General features: G+C 37.0%; 1 protein-coding gene across 30 annotated transcripts in view; it reads right to left on the reverse strand.

Moving 5' to 3' along the window:
* Positions 1–18,516, reverse strand: part of CLASP2 (cytoplasmic linker associated protein 2) — a 146,720-nt gene that overhangs the window by 65,827 nt on the left and 62,377 nt on the right. For all 30 annotated transcript variants that reach the window (XM_055803403.1, XM_055803405.1, XM_055803402.1 and 27 more), the window contains 3 exons: positions 7,594–7,673; positions 2,129–2,221; positions 1,345–1,490 (listed from right to left, as the gene is read on the reverse strand). In XM_055803403.1, the coding sequence (XP_055659378.1) occupies positions 1,345–1,490; positions 2,129–2,221; positions 7,594–7,673 (319 nt within the window). The remainder of the gene's footprint in view (positions 1–1,344; positions 1,491–2,128; positions 2,222–7,593; positions 7,674–18,516) is intronic.

Raw genomic sequence — 18,516 nt, forward strand, 5'->3', positions numbered from 1 at the left:
TCTTTCCAAACAACAGAATTTCTTAATTTCATGATTTCTAAGTCCTTGCCTCATTAGAACTGAAGAATTTGTAGAACATTTTTGTTACTTAGCAGACACCTGAAGAGGCTGAACACTAATAATGTTATTTTGTAATGAAAAACAAATACCATAATTTGAAAGGCTAGAATTCTCATGTCTACATAAAATGTAGTATTTCTGCTTTTCAACACTTAGAGAGTATATAAATCTAAATCTTATGGAAATTATTTGATTTTTTTTTCCTTTTGAATGCATGCAAAACTACTGAATTTATCATAATTAGCCAAGCATAAAACTTGACCCCCTTGTTCATTAGAAGTTATGGTTTCTATTTTAACAAATACACAAATACATGCAACACACAGTAATTTAACTGTCCAGTGGTGACAAAAAAATCCTTCTTCCGTACAGAGAGACTATAGAAAAAGAATTTGTAGTCAGCAGCAAATGACACAAATATATCTAACATGTTAGGGATCAAGAAAAATTCCATGCTTTTAGGCCTGGGTGAGGACATTTACACACTACATTTACACTACTCCTGACTTCATGTTAGGAAAGGTTAGCTTTGTTTTCTCAAAGCTTCAGTTTCCCTGCAGGGACAGCTGTATGCTACAACAGGTCCTCATGGTCTGTTCAGTCAGGACACCAGAATAGCAAGGGTGAACTCTGGGACATATCTGTTCACAAGGGCAACTGAAAATCAGTGGTTACATTAATGGTTACATTTCCCAGAAGAAAAACAAAGCCATGGAAAACACAGAAGTGGGAAAGACTGCCCTATAAATAAAAATAATGAGGGGTGTGTGTGGGTGTGTCGTGTGTCTTTGAATTTAATGAGCCCCACTATGATAAGGGTGAAGAACTTATTTCTGTTTCTAAAATTATCAGACATGAAAGACAGTACCTTAAAAAATGTGCAATGTTCAGACCACTATAGGGTAGCTTGCTTTGTTATTACAAGCAGTCACAGTAAAGTCCTGTGGCAGTCACCCAAGCATAAGCACTGCCAAAACCAGCCCCCAGTATTACAGTAGTACTTAAGGCAGTTTGTATTAGCTTGCACTAAGTACTCTGTAATGATGGTAACTTTTTCTTCACATACGATCTGTTACAGGATTATTGTCCACCTATATCACCCAAGAGAACAAATTTATTGAAATGTTTCTTTTTTTCTACAACTTCAGATGTGGATTTGACACTATCAGTCATAGTGTACAGCAGTCCAACAAGATAATCCTGCAACACCAATAAAACATCTGTAAGTCAAACTCATACTGAACTCTAGCATAATGTACACAAATGCACATAAACTATACTTACGCTACAGTAATGCATGCTTCTCTAACCACCTGGGATCTGAGATCCTTGGCTGACAGCTTGAAAGCACCATCCAACAACCGTAAATGCTGGAAAAATCCATCATACTGTGCAGCTCCAGCAACAAGCAATGACCGAACTTTCTTCAGCTAAAAAATTTAAAGCATTTAGTTTAGGGCACCACCAATATCCATTTCAAAACAAAAAAGTATCTTCATTGCACAAATGTACACAGGCATGACTTTACAGCAAAGCCTAACTTTGAAATAAATGGCAGTAATTTATAAAACTGCAAAAAGAATTTATTATTAAATTCTAGAGTTAAAATGTCTCAGATCCCAGTCTACAAATATACAAATGCGTAATTATGTTCATTCACATACCTGTTTCCAAACACCAAGATGCCATAAAACTGATAAAAAATCTAAATGCCACATACACACATTTTAATCCTGCAACTGAAAGTTATCGTAGCCACACATAAAGGTACCAATGCTAGCAGCTGAACGGCAGAATATATCATTTTGCATAAATGCCAACTGAAAACGTGAAGTGATGGCTTTTAGAAAAGCTTCCACTTAAATGTCAGCAAAAATGCATTTTTGCCTTTTTAAAATACTTGCTCAAACTTTTGCAATACAGAAATTCAAGTTTTAAAAATGAAAATGAGAATTTCTTCAGTTACCTAGAATTTAATTACTTCAAGAAAAAAACATATAAAAATATCTGGCTGCCTGTGCTTTATGAAATACACCCACCCAAACCTGAAACCAGATAAAAAGTTTACCGCATTAGTTCGTTGATCCCAATCATGTTTGTCATCTGAGAGAATTTCCCTGATTTTGTTCAACGTTTCTTCAAGTTCTCGACTAGAATAGATCTGAAATATTAAAAGGAAAAACAAAATCAGAAAATTTATATTGTTAATATCCCAGATAACTTGATGAAGGAAAATAGCTTTAGGAGACCGAAAAAAATATATTAATTATCAAAATCTTGTCCTCAAAGTTCCAGAAAACTGTATAAGAACTATAAATGGGCATTTTAAGGCAAATCTTAGAGGATATCGAAATAGTGAATATTAATTAAACGAAAAGCTGAAGAATCAACATTTTTCCTGAAGATTTCACCTTTCACCTTTGTAATGAACTAATAATATCCAGAATTTCATTAACTCAATTTTTTAAAAAATACAATGCAAGACAAGCTGAGATTTGAGATAATCTGCTGCAGTATTATTGCAATTCAATTTCATTTTCATACTCACTATTATAACAAAACTAAACCAACAGATTCCCAACAACTCTTTTGGGACAGGGACACACTTTTGCATTGCAAGAGTGCATGGCTTTATGAGGGCCTAACTAGGCTGCTAGTCAACATTAAAATAAAAATCTGTCTGAAAAAAATAAATTAAAAGCTTCAGTAGCTTCTACATGTATTAATACTCCAAGCATATAACTTATTAACTCAAGCTGTCAGTAATGTAAGGAGCAGTCTCCAGTCAGAGTTCTTTTCCCACTACGCTAACTCCAGCAAAACTGAAGCCTGACCCATCTAATACACATCAGTCACTATTTGGTAATACACTGATTAATGCATTTTTTGATAACTGTACACACAAACCAGTGGATTTCAAAAGAAGAAAATTTAAAAAAAAAACCTAATCATGAAAATATATTTATGTCACAAACTGACTTCCCTTCTGTTCTCCTGCACATAAGCCACAGGATGCTCTTTTCTGCTTCCGCTGCATATGCAATATCTCAAGTGGTTTTTTTTTTCCCTTAGACTGAGAACAACTTCGAGAGAATATGAAGCAAATTACTTAACCAGAAACTCAAGCTGAGCAGAGTCAGATATGATACCAGTTTGATAATACAAATACTTATTTTCAGCTAAATATTTCCAGGGTTTTGGATCAACATTTCTTTACATAAGCACATTGGGAAAAACTCAGTTGCCCATACACAGGTATCTGGTGCCATCTAAGACACATCGAAAACATTCACATGGGGCTGGCAGGTACGACTCAGGACTTCAAGGACACTCACACCCTTCTGGAGTGAAAGCTGGAGGCCAGCATAACAACTTATGTAGCACCTAAACAGTAGTGCCTGACATTTAAGTCCAAGACACAGTTTTTCTATGTGCAAGAACACAGAACATGTAGAAGAAACAATGACCAGTAAGTTAGGACACGCTGCTTTGCATGAATTACTGAAGAACTCTGACACTGGTCACTTGAACACACTGTTCTCCACGTATACATGCATCTTTTATTTTATTGTAAAAAGATTTAGGAATGTCTTTCTTCTGTTCTACAGTTAGGCTGAATGTCTATTTTCTATAAAGTATCTTATTTTCCTGTGCAACTTGAAATTACTATAAGGGTTACCCCAAAAGCAGCTAGTTTTCAAATTTCCTAAGCTTATTAAATTAATTCAAGTTACAGGAGACATGGAACCTTGACTACTGACGTTCCAATGCTTTAACAGAACATGGTGATGGAGGCCTCTACATTTCATGCTGGAATACTGAGGAGGTGGAAGACATCCATGTTCTAAAACACCTGCATATCTGGTTTGTAGGATAAACAGGGTAGGAACCACTTCAGAAACAGAGGAATTCGTATACCCAAGCCAGCTTCGCTACCATGCAGAAAACGATTTCTGAATCTTTTTTCTTTTAATTTGAAATTTTTATTATCACACAGCTGTGTAAGCTTTTCCAGGGTACACTGTGGAAGCAGCTTTGCAGTTCTATACAAGGGACACTACTGCATCCATAAAAACCAAAACACTATTCCTCACAATTAATGTTTTCTTCTTCATTAGACATCAATAAACATCTGATGTGTAACTTACTTAAAAAGAGTAAATGACATCATGAAAACAGTGGGTCCAAGTGTAATGTTTTCTACTCCACTGCCCACAAAATAGAACATGAGGTTTGTATCACTGTTTAATATACTTGTGTATACTGATAGTGTTTAATACTTGTTACACAACACTAATTTACTCCAACACTAATTCTACAGGTACTATACTATTAAGAATAAATATGTGTGCCTCAGTAAGCGTTTTTATTAAATTAAATTTCCATTACCAAAGAAAATCCTTATTCTTCTTTCAGAAGTGGAAGGAAGTAGTAACCGGTTAACTGAAGATGTAATTTCATACTACAGTAACACTAAATGCCGTCAGAGTTCACGACTCGATTCAACCTCCTCAGACTCCTCCTTCACCATCACCCACCTCACCCTGTCCTCTTTCCCAATTCAGGGATTTAAAGTACAAAAAACTAACCCTGGAAGAGGAAAGGTAAAAATCTCTCTGCCAACTCAACAGCCTATGCCAACTTATCACAAAGAAGTTAAGTGCAACAACAAGGGAAGCGGGATCATGCCTTTTGGTGGCAGCTGAGATCTGATCAATGCACAGTCAAAACCTAGTGTGAGGTTCTGGTCAAGGTACAAATAGTTTTTGTAAGCTTTCTCATTGAGCAGATCCTGAAAAATATGACATTTTTTCTGTTGTCCGCCTGTGTATCAGAGACCATGTACTGTTCTTACTGCCATGAGATTTAAACATGCTAGGTGACAGACAAACACAGAAGAGAAATGTACAATGGGTTTATTCCCACCCTACTTGCAAGCCTAGGCAAATAATTTAATTTTTCCTTTAATTACCTGGCACAACAGAATTGGATCTATGCAATTTCTGCTATTCACATTGGCACTGTAATGAGGAATTTACTAAGTGACATAATTTTACCTTGTGAAATTAAAACTAATTCCACTGAAAAAATCCTAATTGTGAAGGCTGTCCATACCCACATTAGTTTCAGAGGAATAAAAGGTAGTATTTTAAAAATTTCTTTTCTCCCTAGCCTTGATTAATCATGCTTTTACAAGGCCAAGATGAAATTCTGTGTTGTCAATGACATAATACATTTTTTTGTTTCTAAGTTCCCACATCAGCCTTTTATAAAAACACCTACATCTGTTTTGAAACAAATTTTAGCCATTAATGGGAGTTACTACTAAAAAGCTGAACACAGCATTTTCTTCAATTTAATCAAAAGCAAATAAACAGTTGTAAAAACATTATAGTTGTAAACTTAAATATGAAGGCACAATCCTCTCACCACAGAACTTCTCTTTTTGGCACATAGATCCATGAAATAGTATCTCAATACCACCCATCTTCTTCATAGACTGCTGTTATCCATTAGAGGGCAACATGCACACACACATCATTAAAATAAGTGCAACATCAAACACAGAAAACTTAAAAGCTCAAACACAAATAGAAGTAACAACTATAAAGATGAAGAGCACTTCCAAAATGGAGATTACAAACTAGATATGAGTAAACAATAAGAGATTCCTAAAAAATTAATGATGAGCAGTCATTGGAACTGGTTACTCAAAAGGCAAATCTACTATTGGAGGCTTTTAAAATGAGTTACACACCCCCACCCCCATCAGTAACCTCTTAATCCAGATGCACTTGAACTTGATTCAGAATTGGATCCGTTTTTCCATAATAGAGCTCCCTTCCTTACTTTCAATGAAGCCACTACTGGAATCCACAAATGCAATGAAAACAGAAAGACACAGGAATAGGCCAAATAATGTATGAAGAACTCCCTCTCTCCATTGTAACAAGTTTCCTTTGCTTTTAGAGTAACTTGGCAAATTACAGGTCATACACACTCTTCCTGCACAGGGTCTAGTACAGAAACCTCTCTCTTAGCAATTAACACTGTCTCAGAATGTGGGAGCTGCCTTTTTTTTGAAGGATCAAAGATTGTCCACAACCAGAAGCATGAAGTTGGACAGCAGGAAGTCATTAGATCTAAGGATACTTTAAAAAATGCAATATTCCCCCCCCCGCCCCGGGTCAGCAGGTCTTTCTTACATTCTCATCCATGCAATGAACAAGTTACTCTGGGGTCAGTTACACCTATCTCCCCTGCATCATCACCTCAACTTGGATAAGATTAGTGAAGACAAATATATGTTTCTCCTCCACCTCTTGCAGTTTAAGAATGAGCTACCTTCCTTGGTCATACAGCAGTCAGACAAAAGATCACATGTGCTGGTCAATGACATACAGGTACCCCACTGCTGTTCTTGCAATGTTATTAACCAACGTGAAGGATTAGAGAACTCTGCTTGCGAGTGCAAATACTAAGGCACTCAACTTGTTACAGGCAGCACGTTTTCTGTGCTGTGGAATATGGCTCTGTTCAACATAAGGGGGATAAATAGTATTAAGAGCTCCATGTTTTTGCCCTCCGAAGAATTTTAACACAGTTTGGAAAGGCAAAGAAACACAAAGCTCTTACAGGATAAGACAGATATTTCCTTGATGTGACAGGGATCATGGAGCTAGAGTGTTCCTTCATAAAAGCAGACAGTATTCCTGACTACAGAAGGAGATCTAACAAATAACTGCATTATCATCTTGGGAAATAAAAACAGAACAAAAGTATGTATCAAGCAAAGGGAGTCATACAAAATCCTTCTGGTGTTTGGGAACTATGGCTTACTGAGTTATTGGTTGTCTTTCATACCTCAGCTGCTCAAGGAAAACTTATTCAAACTAGGTCCAGGGAGAAACAACCATGTTAAATGACTCAGCTGTGTTAGGGTACCAAATATGTGCAATTCCCACACTTAAAGAACAGAAATCAAAATCCTATCTTTCAACTAAGAATTCAGAATCCAACAGGTTCATTAGTATTCAAAGAGGGCACTAGATTTTGTTTTTTGAAGTACTGCTACAGATAAGGACAAGTATGCTAGACACGTATCATTACAATTCAGACACATTTGAAAATACAATTTTTGCTTTTTAAATTATTTGCCTGTAGTATTATTATTACTTGATTATTCCCTGAAATTGCAGTCCCAAATTTTCGAATGTTATGGAAATCTTCTTATTATTAAAACATACAATTACATTCAGTAGCTTCCTGGAAAAGATTAAAAAAAGCAGTAATGGATTTTAGCTGAAACACAGTGTGATAATAATTAGTAGCACAGTGAAGAAAAGGTGGGGGTTTTGGTAACTAGCTGGAAAAAGTAAAGAGCTTTCCATGAAGACTGTAAATTCAGAAGGAAGGAAGAGTAACAACACTTGCTTAGAAGACTGTAAAATTACTTAAGTTTTAAAAATAGGCCAACACATAGTATTGCAAATAGCGTATTTCTGAAAACACAGGTATAACACAGCATCTTACCTGTACAGTAGGAACATCTGTAAATGCCTTAATAAAATCATCTTCATCCACAGCTCCAGCTCCTCCTTCTTTAGTGGAACCTAAATCAATGCAAAATACTATCAGATTTTAAACATTTAAACAGCATCAGATGTACGTCAACGTTTTCAAAGTGACGTAAGCATCTTTCACAACACCTATTTCCAAACATATAACTTGAGAAAATCCTGAATGTTCTGAAACATTCTGAAAAAACTGAAAGACCCTGAACTCTCATTTCACCATGAAAAGTTAAAACTTTCCGAAAATGAACAATTCTGAGTGGTTTCCAATTTGACAGAGTAAATGGTTTCATTTTATAATTCTACTTTTTGTGTTTAACAGGAAACATGTTTAGTATAACAATACTCTAGTAGCTGTTTGCATAGAATTTTGAGACCTGCATCCTATAACACCTATGTTCCCAAATAAAGCATGGAGTTTCAATTTACCAAACCAAGAGTTATTTGTTATTACATGAAATTTCTCAGGATGAATTTTCACCTTAATGTATGTGCCACAATTAATCAGCCCTGGAAGTTTTGGGGTCTTTTTTTCCTAAGAAAATAGATTTTAAAATCTTGCATAGTAGCCCTACATGTTTTATTTACTTTGTGGCTCCCAGTATTCTCATGAGGAGACAAGACCGTAAGATGTATTTCTCAGTCTCAAAGCTCCAAGAACCTCAACAGGGAAAGCAAGGACATGGTAAAAAATTTATTTTGGAACAAAATCTGAACTCCATTCATTGGCAACCTCCTTTTCAAGAGCACTCATCCCTATAGGTGTTCCACAGTGGGGCTTCCTGGACTGTATCACCTGAAAGAAGCCCCAAGAACTTCTCAGACACATTACTAACAAACTATCATACAAAAATGTTCTCTCTCCAAAAGCTTCCATGACAGCCATGCAAGTAGTAGGGCAATTACTTCTGTGCAAGGTAAATGACTGAATTATTCTCACTTAACAGGCAAAGATGCCCCAAATCCCAAGCAAAAGGATCGGGGGAAAATGCTAACAGCTAACCTGCTGGTTTCACTGGCATATGGTTGCCAAATTTCATTAAAATCTTGCGTAGAAACTAAGGCAACTCTAAAAAATAAAGTAATATGAAAATAGTGTCTGGATTTCACTTTCTTGCAAATATTAGGGTTACCAAGCAAGCCCCTTTTTTTTTTAAAGGGATGAACTCTATCGCTATCAAATCAAAGAACAGGTCATCAGATCCAGATGGTGCTATGAGCCTAGAACTCCAAGTACACAGTGAAGCTTGGCCGAATCTCTAGGCATCTTCAATAATCAAATCAGGTAATATGATAAGACAGGTTAACTACACAGAGATAATCAGTTCAGTAGAACACTTCCTTCTTGAAAGGAAAAAAATCTACAGCAAATGAGCACTCAGGAACAAGGGTCTTGCCTCAACTCTTGCAGAGTGAGGCCAACAGGATAAGATGGTAGAATGTCCTCCCTAACTTCTACAGCACAGCTGAAATGGAGGCATCAGGCATAAAACACAGATTTTTACTAACCACAGAAAAAAATAAAAACTGTAAGGAAAAAGCAATTAAGGCTGAGTGGTCTACAAAAAGCTAAGACTTCTTGACAAATCAAACTCTTTGGTGCCTCCACTCTTAAACATTTCGTGGTTTTACAGTCTCCAATCTATTTATAGTGCAGGGAATTATTTCTGCTGTGTTTGCATACTTGTGCATTTATTAGATCTCAACACCTCCATGCAGAACAACAGCTCTCACACACCTTTGTGGCTGCTTAGCATAAAAACACTGAAGTAATATCTGGACAAATTTGGCGCCTGCAGTACAATACAGGAACATATAACCGATTTTGTCAGCCTTAGCTCAAGGATACTGTAGAGAGATGCTGTATGTAACACACTTCTACAAGTGTATCTCCAACACCATCTGTCATAATTGCCAATGGCAGCCAGAAAGGAAAGAAAAAAATCACTGCCTACTACTACTCCATCCAGACAGTAAAGGGAACAAGTCCTTCCAAAAAGTTAATGAATGCCTGACCAGCTACAAAAAGCAAGAGGGAAATATCCTGTTTTACACACAGAACACACTCTCCCGGCACACAAACTTGTACAGGTCCTAAAAGGGAGAACGCCCTGGTCAGAGCAGAATTTTGGGGAGAGAAACCTTGCAAAGATAAAATTTGGCACAGGGGTACCATTCTAAACTAGGTGGCACAAACAGCTGTCTGGATGTTCAATTCATAACCTCATTTGTCCCTCCCAAAATACTCCGACATTTAAGAAAGACTTGTAGTATGAAAATAACCACTGTCAATACACAGTACATGCTCAGGAAAAGTGAATGGAAACAAAATCTGAAGTAGCCAAGAAGTTACCAGATGACGCAATTTTTAAAGGTTAGAACATAGTTTTTGTATTGTCAAAGAACTATTTTTAGATGTTTAAAATTATATAAACAACAGTTCATAGAAGTTTTTTGTTCTTATCACAGTAGTTAATAGTTTCAGTCAAACCTAACCCTTTGTGTCAAGTCACAACACAGTAAATTCCTACAAAGTTCATACTACACATTTCTTTGCAACCTGATAAAATATTAAGACTACAGTGATCCTGTGACACTAAAGGCAACACACACACCCCCCAATTAACAGTTTCTACAAGTCCTGTATTATTGTTCAGTTACATAAGCACCCAAACACCACTATTAAGGCAGTGAAAAAAGCACTTTGCATTACCATACATCACACTGTTCTGCCAAGGGAATAAACTTACAGAAATCCAGTATTAAAAACTGACGCACATAGGCCAAGAACATAAAGAGATAGAAAAATGTTTGGATTTCAAGTATTCACAGTACACTCACGTACACTATAAAGTAGAGATTAAAAGGGGTTGAAGTTGCCTTTGCTGAATAATTAGGTATTGTCATCTTTAGTCTGCCTTGAAGTATCATTTTAAAAATCGGAAAACAGCATGGACTACATAACAGATTTTCCAGCACCTTAACATCATTCAGTAACGAATCCTGAAGAACAGAAGAAAATCCTTTATCTAAGGAATAACAATTTATTACTTTAAAGAGAGAAGGAAGATGGACAGACTACTATTTAAATAGATTTTTAAAATCTATTTGACCTGGTCCAAGCACACAGCATTTCCCACCTTCCCCGATCTCAACAACAACCACCACTTTCCACTGTAATTAATATTCCCAAAAATTAAGAAGTTATCTCTATATATAGCACATTCACTTCTATTTCACTAATGTTTCTCCTCCTGAACTGCATGATGACATATGCACACCAAAATGAAGTGTGAAGTAACTATCTTCTCTTTTATGTTGTATAAAAGTCAAAAGTCTATACTGGCTGAGGAGGAAAATATTGTTCAACCTTTCCCTTCCCTATCTCTTTGTAGGTGTGCTTACCAATTCTGTTTAACAAGTCACTGTTTCTTTAGAGACTAATGAAAAAAATGACAGAACTCAATCTGCTGTTTCTCAATTCAGGAGAAAGTCTTTTACTATGCTAACAAGACACAGTAACAGTAACAGTCACACACATGGCATCAAATAACTTCTCCAAAGAACTCCTGCTTTTGTAAGGCTTGACTGTCCTCCACAAAAGCAGTACCAGCCCTACAATATTCTCATTTCAGACAGTACTGCCTACAGACTCAAAACTGACACATCTGACAGAGCACACATTTTGATAAGCTGTTTTGTTGTTGTTGCTTACCTTCTCAGACCAAGCTGTGATGACAAACTTCTATTTATAAGTACCTCTCCTAAGTGATGCCTTCCACTGAACAGTGCATGTTCTTAACCTCACCCACAGAACAAATAAACCTTTGACCAAGTACACAGAAGTTCAAGTACTGCATTTCTAATGGCAAGAACACTATAAATGATTGTAAGGGGATAGAACTCCACTGCATTTAACATCTTCAAGTGCTCAGCAGGTAACTAAAATTCAGAGCCTCATCAACTGTTTTTTTCTTAAATGAGCAATTTACTCAGCCTACTGAATCCAACTGGGCACCCCCCTCAGTTAAGACTCAGAAGAGAAAAGCATCTGAAGGAGAACAATCCTCACAAGACCTTTATCTGTGTTAGTTTTTATTAATAACCTTTATTTATTCTTATCCTTCAAGCACTCTTGTTAGGCAGACTCACAGAATGACCTGCAAGCCCAAGTTCCACTTCAGGAAGCTAGCAAGAATCCCCTGAACATAACACACAGACTTGATATGGAAGTATATTACAGCAGCTGAAGCACCTCTGAGTTTTACAGTGTATTTGTGGGTATTGTTGGTTTGGTGGTTTTCTTTTTTTAAACTGAAGTTCAGTAAGTCTGGGCATGGAGACAAAGGAAACAAATGCCTCGCTTCCTGCAGACCATTAACAGATGACATCTTCATAAGTTAAATTTAAGGTTTTCTAACAGTTTGTAGTTAGGAGGAGGCCCTAGGAGTCTTTTTTTGAAGAAAGTTTTTTTCCAGTTACAAGGCTTTAAGTTCAGCATTGTGAACAGCTCAACACCAGAAAGAGTACGGTACGCAAGCGAAGAAATTACCCAGTCTTTCGCAGAATCAGTTTGCTCATCCAGGAATTAATTCCTGTGGTTGAGTTCTTCCCCTCTTCTGACTGAAACATTTGAAATCTTTCCATCATATCACAATGACTTTGGAATGCTCATTTGCTCTACCACCTTGATGCTCTCCCTGCTAGTATCTACTGAAGGCTGTACACCATGGGATGACCAAACAACAGGACAACACTATATGGGAGAAGAACGATGTCCTGACAGCAATACTGGACTGGTATTTGTGTTGAGAAACAAAAGAAGAGTTTAATCAAAGCATGTTTAACTGTTTAATAAAGCATACAAGCACTGCTCTAAAAATACAAAAAACTGCTCAAATTGTATTTGGTAGCATGTCTTTACTAGTCCAGTTCAGTTTTTTTTCTACTTTTATAGGTCTTCTGACAAAAATTTCAGAACAAAATTTTCCCTGTGAAAAAAGGGAATTTCAAAACCGGTACAGAAACTTATAAGTAAGACAAACTCTTAAACTTAGTTTCACTTTTTTTTCTTAAACACTTTTCCCAAAACACTTCCCTAAAAAATTCCTAACTATTTTCTGATACAACATGCATCACAAATTAAACTTTAGTAAACTTTGAAAGGGGTACTGTTATACAAACATCTTTTATCCCTCAAATCTCTAACTGCATACAGTTAAGAGTATCTTACTGAGCAATGCATCTAGAGTAAGATGATGGGGATTACAATTTTCTTCTGAAAGAAACAGAAGCGCTACACCTGCATCTCAACTAATTCAAAAGCTTCACATATCTATCAGAATCTGCAGCAGACGATGCAGATCATCTGGGAATTAAAAAAGAAAAAAGTACTGTCACCCTTTTGGTTTTGCAGGATAATAAACAAGCAGCTATGAATTAGGAACTGACAGCTGCTTCAGCTCAGCATATGGTAAGTGGACAGGATAAGCTCAAGTACTTACTCAGCTTTTCATATAACCGGCAACTCCCACGTACTCCTACCCAATCTCCCTCATTCAAGCACAGCTGAGTAGTAAAATCGCAACAGGGACTGGCTAAACAGCGAATAAAATAAACTGGCCAAGGAGAAGAGTTTCAACAATCAAGTTCCTTGGTCTGCTCCACAGCAGGGCCATATGAACACCACACTAGCACAATCCAATGGATGGCTTGGGATACAAACAAGTTAGTGGAGACAGGGAAGAAAATTACTCTGGGCAGCTTAAACAGTACAGCTTCTGAAAGCCTAAGTATAGGCTGAAGGGAGTAGGGCAATACTCAAGGAAAATTAATTCAAGCAAGGACAAGTTCAAAGGCAACCTAGTGGAACAGACGACCTATCTCACCAACACTGGGGTGGGGTGGGAAATAATCTCAAGGAAGTGCTGATAGAAAAAAAAAGCTAATGCACCTATACAAGTTACAAATAAATTAATAGATTACAGCAAGCAATTTCTGGAATCCCCATCAGCACCCAAGACACAAAACCTAATTGTTTCTGAACAGTTCTTTAGCACAGTATTTGCAATGGACAGAGAAAGTGCTCAATAACCAAATTCTGTTCCCACTCCTAGCGGGCAGATGTTGCACAAGTCATACTTAATTCTTTATTTGAATATACATTCTACCATTTGTTAGTCTCTGAAACTGGGATTTTTCCTGAATCTTCTGTAGTTCTCAGGTAAGTCTTAGCAAAATCTACTTATTTATCCTTGGGTCAGGCCTCATTAGTGTTTGATACAACTGACAGCTTACTTTTAAAATGGTACCTGTTGGGGGGCAGGAGAGGAAGTTACCAGTGCTTCACGATCTGAATTAGCACCTCTGAGATGACAAAGGTGAATTTTAAGACAATGATTGCGATAAAGTCCTCTGTATAGACTGAATCTCAGTAGCTCAGTAAGGAATCTCATCATCTTTCCAGCTATCATGAGATTACTGCTACAGCTAACAAACAGTCCAGAATAACATCTTTTCATATGCACTTTTCACCACTCTGCTTCTGTAAAACATGAACCAAATGTTCAGAAAAGTAGTTGAAGTTTGAGAATCTCTGAAAATTCCCTTTACATGTTAAATCACTAGGTCATCTAAAGCAATTTGTTATATGGTATACACACACCTTGACATAATAACAGAATACAGGAAACATTGGTGGTGTTACCTTAATTCTATCAATGTTCTAAATGTTCTTACTTCCATGTTTGAAAAACTGCTCTTTGGATTTTAATTGAAAAACCTGAAGAAAAACCTCCTGCAAGACAAGCAAAGAACTGTTCTTCAGACTCAAGTATCTGGATAAAGCACAAAGGTGTTTTTTCATCAGGTGACTAATAGTCACTTAGTAGAGATGCCTTCAGGTTGCCTGCTTGAGTTGGAAAAACATTTGGGAGCAACAAAGTAGTAGCACCTGCTCCAGTGAAAACTGCTTCAGACAAGGTGCCTCTTCGTAAGTAAGTCTGCCTTATTTTTACATAGTTACACCGGTAAATCCTCTAGGATGGATGTAACCAGACTAAATAAAATGATTTAGTGTAATAACTTGTATGAAGTTCTGCTCATTGCATAAATTGTGCCAGCTTATGCCTAGTTGTTTTGGTTTAACTGTTAGCATCACTTATCAGCTTTGCTACACAAGTTAAGAAAGTGATCACACTGCTATTTGCCACAGCTCTGCCAAAAAAACTTTACAAGGCCAAACTATGAAAAGCCATAGGGATCTTAGTTTAGACATTCACCAACAATTCCAGCCGCCTTGTGTCCATTTTCCGAGAAAAAACCCAATTGTATCTGAAAACAAGTAATGCCCCATTCTAAAAAAACCTCTCTGTTATTACAAGCTTGTCTATATTCCTAGTGCTTCTGCAAGCACACCTTGCCTGCCAGAGAAACCTCAGAAATAAAACTCAGGAAACCACTGGGAGATTACCTTCTTGTGTTGCTCAACACATCTGTCTGATGGTAATTACCTGCATGCAGGAGAGAGAGGAGGGGGGAGAGGAACAGCAGAAGAAACACGTACCAGTCTCTTAAACCACTGCAGTTCATGATTTATTAACTTAAGCTAAAATGCCTTTGACTTAAGGTGAACTGCCTTTGACAAAAACACTGGGCAGACACTTAGTACCAGTAAAAACATTCAGTTATTCCAACACAATTCAATGAAGTTTTTTGAAATACGTTTCAGAAATAAAATATATTTTACAATCAAATACAACACTAAACCCAAATTATAGCCTTGTTTCTTCTTTTATTTATTTTTTTTTTAATGGCAGAACCTGAATGGACAAAGTTTTCAAGTTGTTTTAAACCAGCTTAGAAAACAATTCAAGTTGTAAGTGACTTAGAGCAGAAAAGCCTTTGCTAGAAAGCCCACTTTAAAGGAAACTGACAGATGAATTCTGCCATGTTCAGCCCCAGTGACTGACATTCATTCTGAACTGATCGGTCCACCTCAGTTCCTCCAACACCAAAAATCACTGCCCCGAGGCACCCAGAAAGTCATTCAATCTGAAACTGCTGCACAAACTGAATAAAATAGCAAAATGCCTTCATAATACCTTCTTTTCCTTACTTTACATGCCTACATCAGAAACTTGGTGGATATGGTTAGAGAACTTCCCCAGAAATCTCACCTCTATCACACCTGCTTCATTAAAACATTCCTCCTACATGCCAGAGACATTGCACATGAACAGAACTTTCTACCCAGGAAAGTGAGTGTGCTGTCTCTGCAGACTGAGATGCTAAGCAGACCTCTCCATACCAATACTCACACCAGGAAAGAACAGGATGAGGAGGGACAAGGAAAAAAAAAAAAAATCAGGAGTGAACTATGCTTACAAGGAAGAAGCTGGTGCAAGGTGTTCAACTATTAGGATAGCACATCTCAGTCCCTGAGGTGTGGCACATCAGTCAGGAGCAAATACAGGAGTCACGCAAAGAGGAAGCACGCTGTAATTCTTATATGGACTGAAGAGAATGAAGATCGCTGCACCAGCACGCATACTTTAAAATCTGGAGATGCTCTTGAGCATGAGAATTCCTTCGGAATTGTATATTGAACATTACATTCACCCAGAAATTTAGTCAGTAGTATTTGAAGCTGATTCCTAATACCGAATATACACTTCCAACAACTCTAGCCTCAATTCCTATATAGCACAGTTTCAGGGGTATAAAAGATTAATAATTCTACGTCTTATTTTCACAGGCATGCTACGGAGATCAATTCAATTCACACTTATTTGTGAAGAATGCAGAAAATATGACAACTATACAATAAAGAAATTAAGTCTTTTACTTAATACAAGGTTTGGATAGCTTATATTAGGTAAGACCAAACCCTGGGTGTGGAGAAAAACAAGCAGTTCCATAAGCGGCAAGAATACAGACATCCAAATTCTTTTAAGCGTATCTCACCACTGATTAATGTTGGTTTCTATTCACCTGGTAGTTCATATATTTGACTCGTGTACCACATTCATGCTCACACAGTAATCTTTCAAAGCACTCATGTACTTCTTTCCTCTGCTGGCACTCATTTTTCACAAATACTTAAAAGAACATACATGTGAGACCCTGGCTCATCCAGTTTCAACTGGCGAGTGATGCACTACCACAGTGAGTTTTAAAGTTAAGCTATTATGAGCATGACAGCATTAGTCTTATTTTCAGTTTTTAATATAGATTTCTATTAACCAATATTTACATTGTACTTTAACTTGTTCCCGGTTTTACGCCTAAATAGGGAAAATTGCACTAATTATTTTATATTACGCAAATTACTGAGAACATCCCAGAACACAAACAGTTCATGTGTATCATACATAATTTGTATCACAAAACAAGACCGGTTTGGGATGCTGTAATTTTTTGGAGTTGTAGTGTAATAGTTACAGAAAAATTGTGTTTTCATTACTGTTGTCACTTCTGTTCAACTGTGCATTCTTTTCTGAAACCATTTAAACAAAGACTTTATTAAGAACGCTAAGAACTAATGTTGCCTATAATTGTGTAGTTTGCAATGACAGTTTCATGTTTTAGTCTACACGTTTCTTATCTCTTACTCCTAAATTCAAAAGTGTAAAACAAAGCGAAAGTGATTTGATTTTACTGTACTGTTTTTACTGTACTTTTAAAGACATGTTTCAAGTAATATTTGCACCTTTGGTGAAAATTCTCTACTCAAATTATAAAAATATTAAAATTATAAAAATAATTTGCATCTTATGCTTCTGCATTTTCTGCTTCTTTATTTGAGAGTATATGCAATTGTCCAACAAAATGAAACAGGTTTAAGACACTTCTCCCCCTATCAAGAGGGAGCACGCCCGCTACCTTGCAAAGCAGCAATGCATGCGTATTTTGCATTGATTGTCTTTGATTTGTCTGTAACACAGCCACAGTCCACAAGGGCTCAAAGCGGCAGGGTCAGCTGATTTCAGCCCAGCTTTCTCCACCCTTCTCCCTCCTTTTCCTTCTGGATTAACCCATATGAAAATATAAACATTGATTCCCCTTCTTAATGCTCGAAAAGAATCACGGTTAGCAAACTAAACATGGGGTGAGTTGTCTTTCTTATTCTCATCACTGACTGGTACTACCACGACTGCAAGTACATTTGGGACTAGAATACAGGGTGGATATGTTAAAAGATCACACAGTGTGGTAAGTTCTTACCTCCAGACCTCAATTTCTGCTCCACTGTTACTCTCTTCCTATTTTATCCATTTCTAAGCTGACTTCTGGAGTATAAGCCCTTTGAGCAAAACCACCAGATACCGTATCATGCTTAAGCCAACATAATAAATCCTACAATCTAAATGAAGCTTCTAGAAATTAGTGCAAAATAAGCTAAAGTAGTATGAACTATCTGACAACTGTCCTTGGGTGACTCACAGAAAACAGAGACTAATGAACAGTAATTATGGATCTTACATATATTCCCTGAAGGTGTATGTATAGGTGTGTGTAGAGATACATATTTATTATTTATCATGTATGTTTATTTTCATTCAGATTCCTCATTAACAGTCCACCTGCTGAGGCTAGCTGAAAAGGAAAGCATCTCTCAGAGGAATGGAAACACCAGTGATTGGACAAGCATTTATAGTGGCCAGGGCGAACAGACCACTGATCATGTGCAAGGAAACCCTCTCCTGAAGTGCCATTCAGGCAGTAAGTAACACCAACCAACAACTCTCAGATAACCTGGAAAGTTGGAAGTCCCCCTACTTCCCTGAATTTTGGGTTAGGTTAAAATAGCAGCTGTTCATGACTGCAGGATTGCAACCCAGCAATTCCATGGGCAAGATCTCTCAGGATGGAAGTGAACTGA

Source organism: Falco peregrinus, chromosome 5, assembly GCF_023634155.1.
Source record: "Falco peregrinus isolate bFalPer1 chromosome 5, bFalPer1.pri, whole genome shotgun sequence".
NCBI lineage: Eukaryota > Metazoa > Chordata > Aves > Falconiformes > Falconidae > Falco > Falco peregrinus.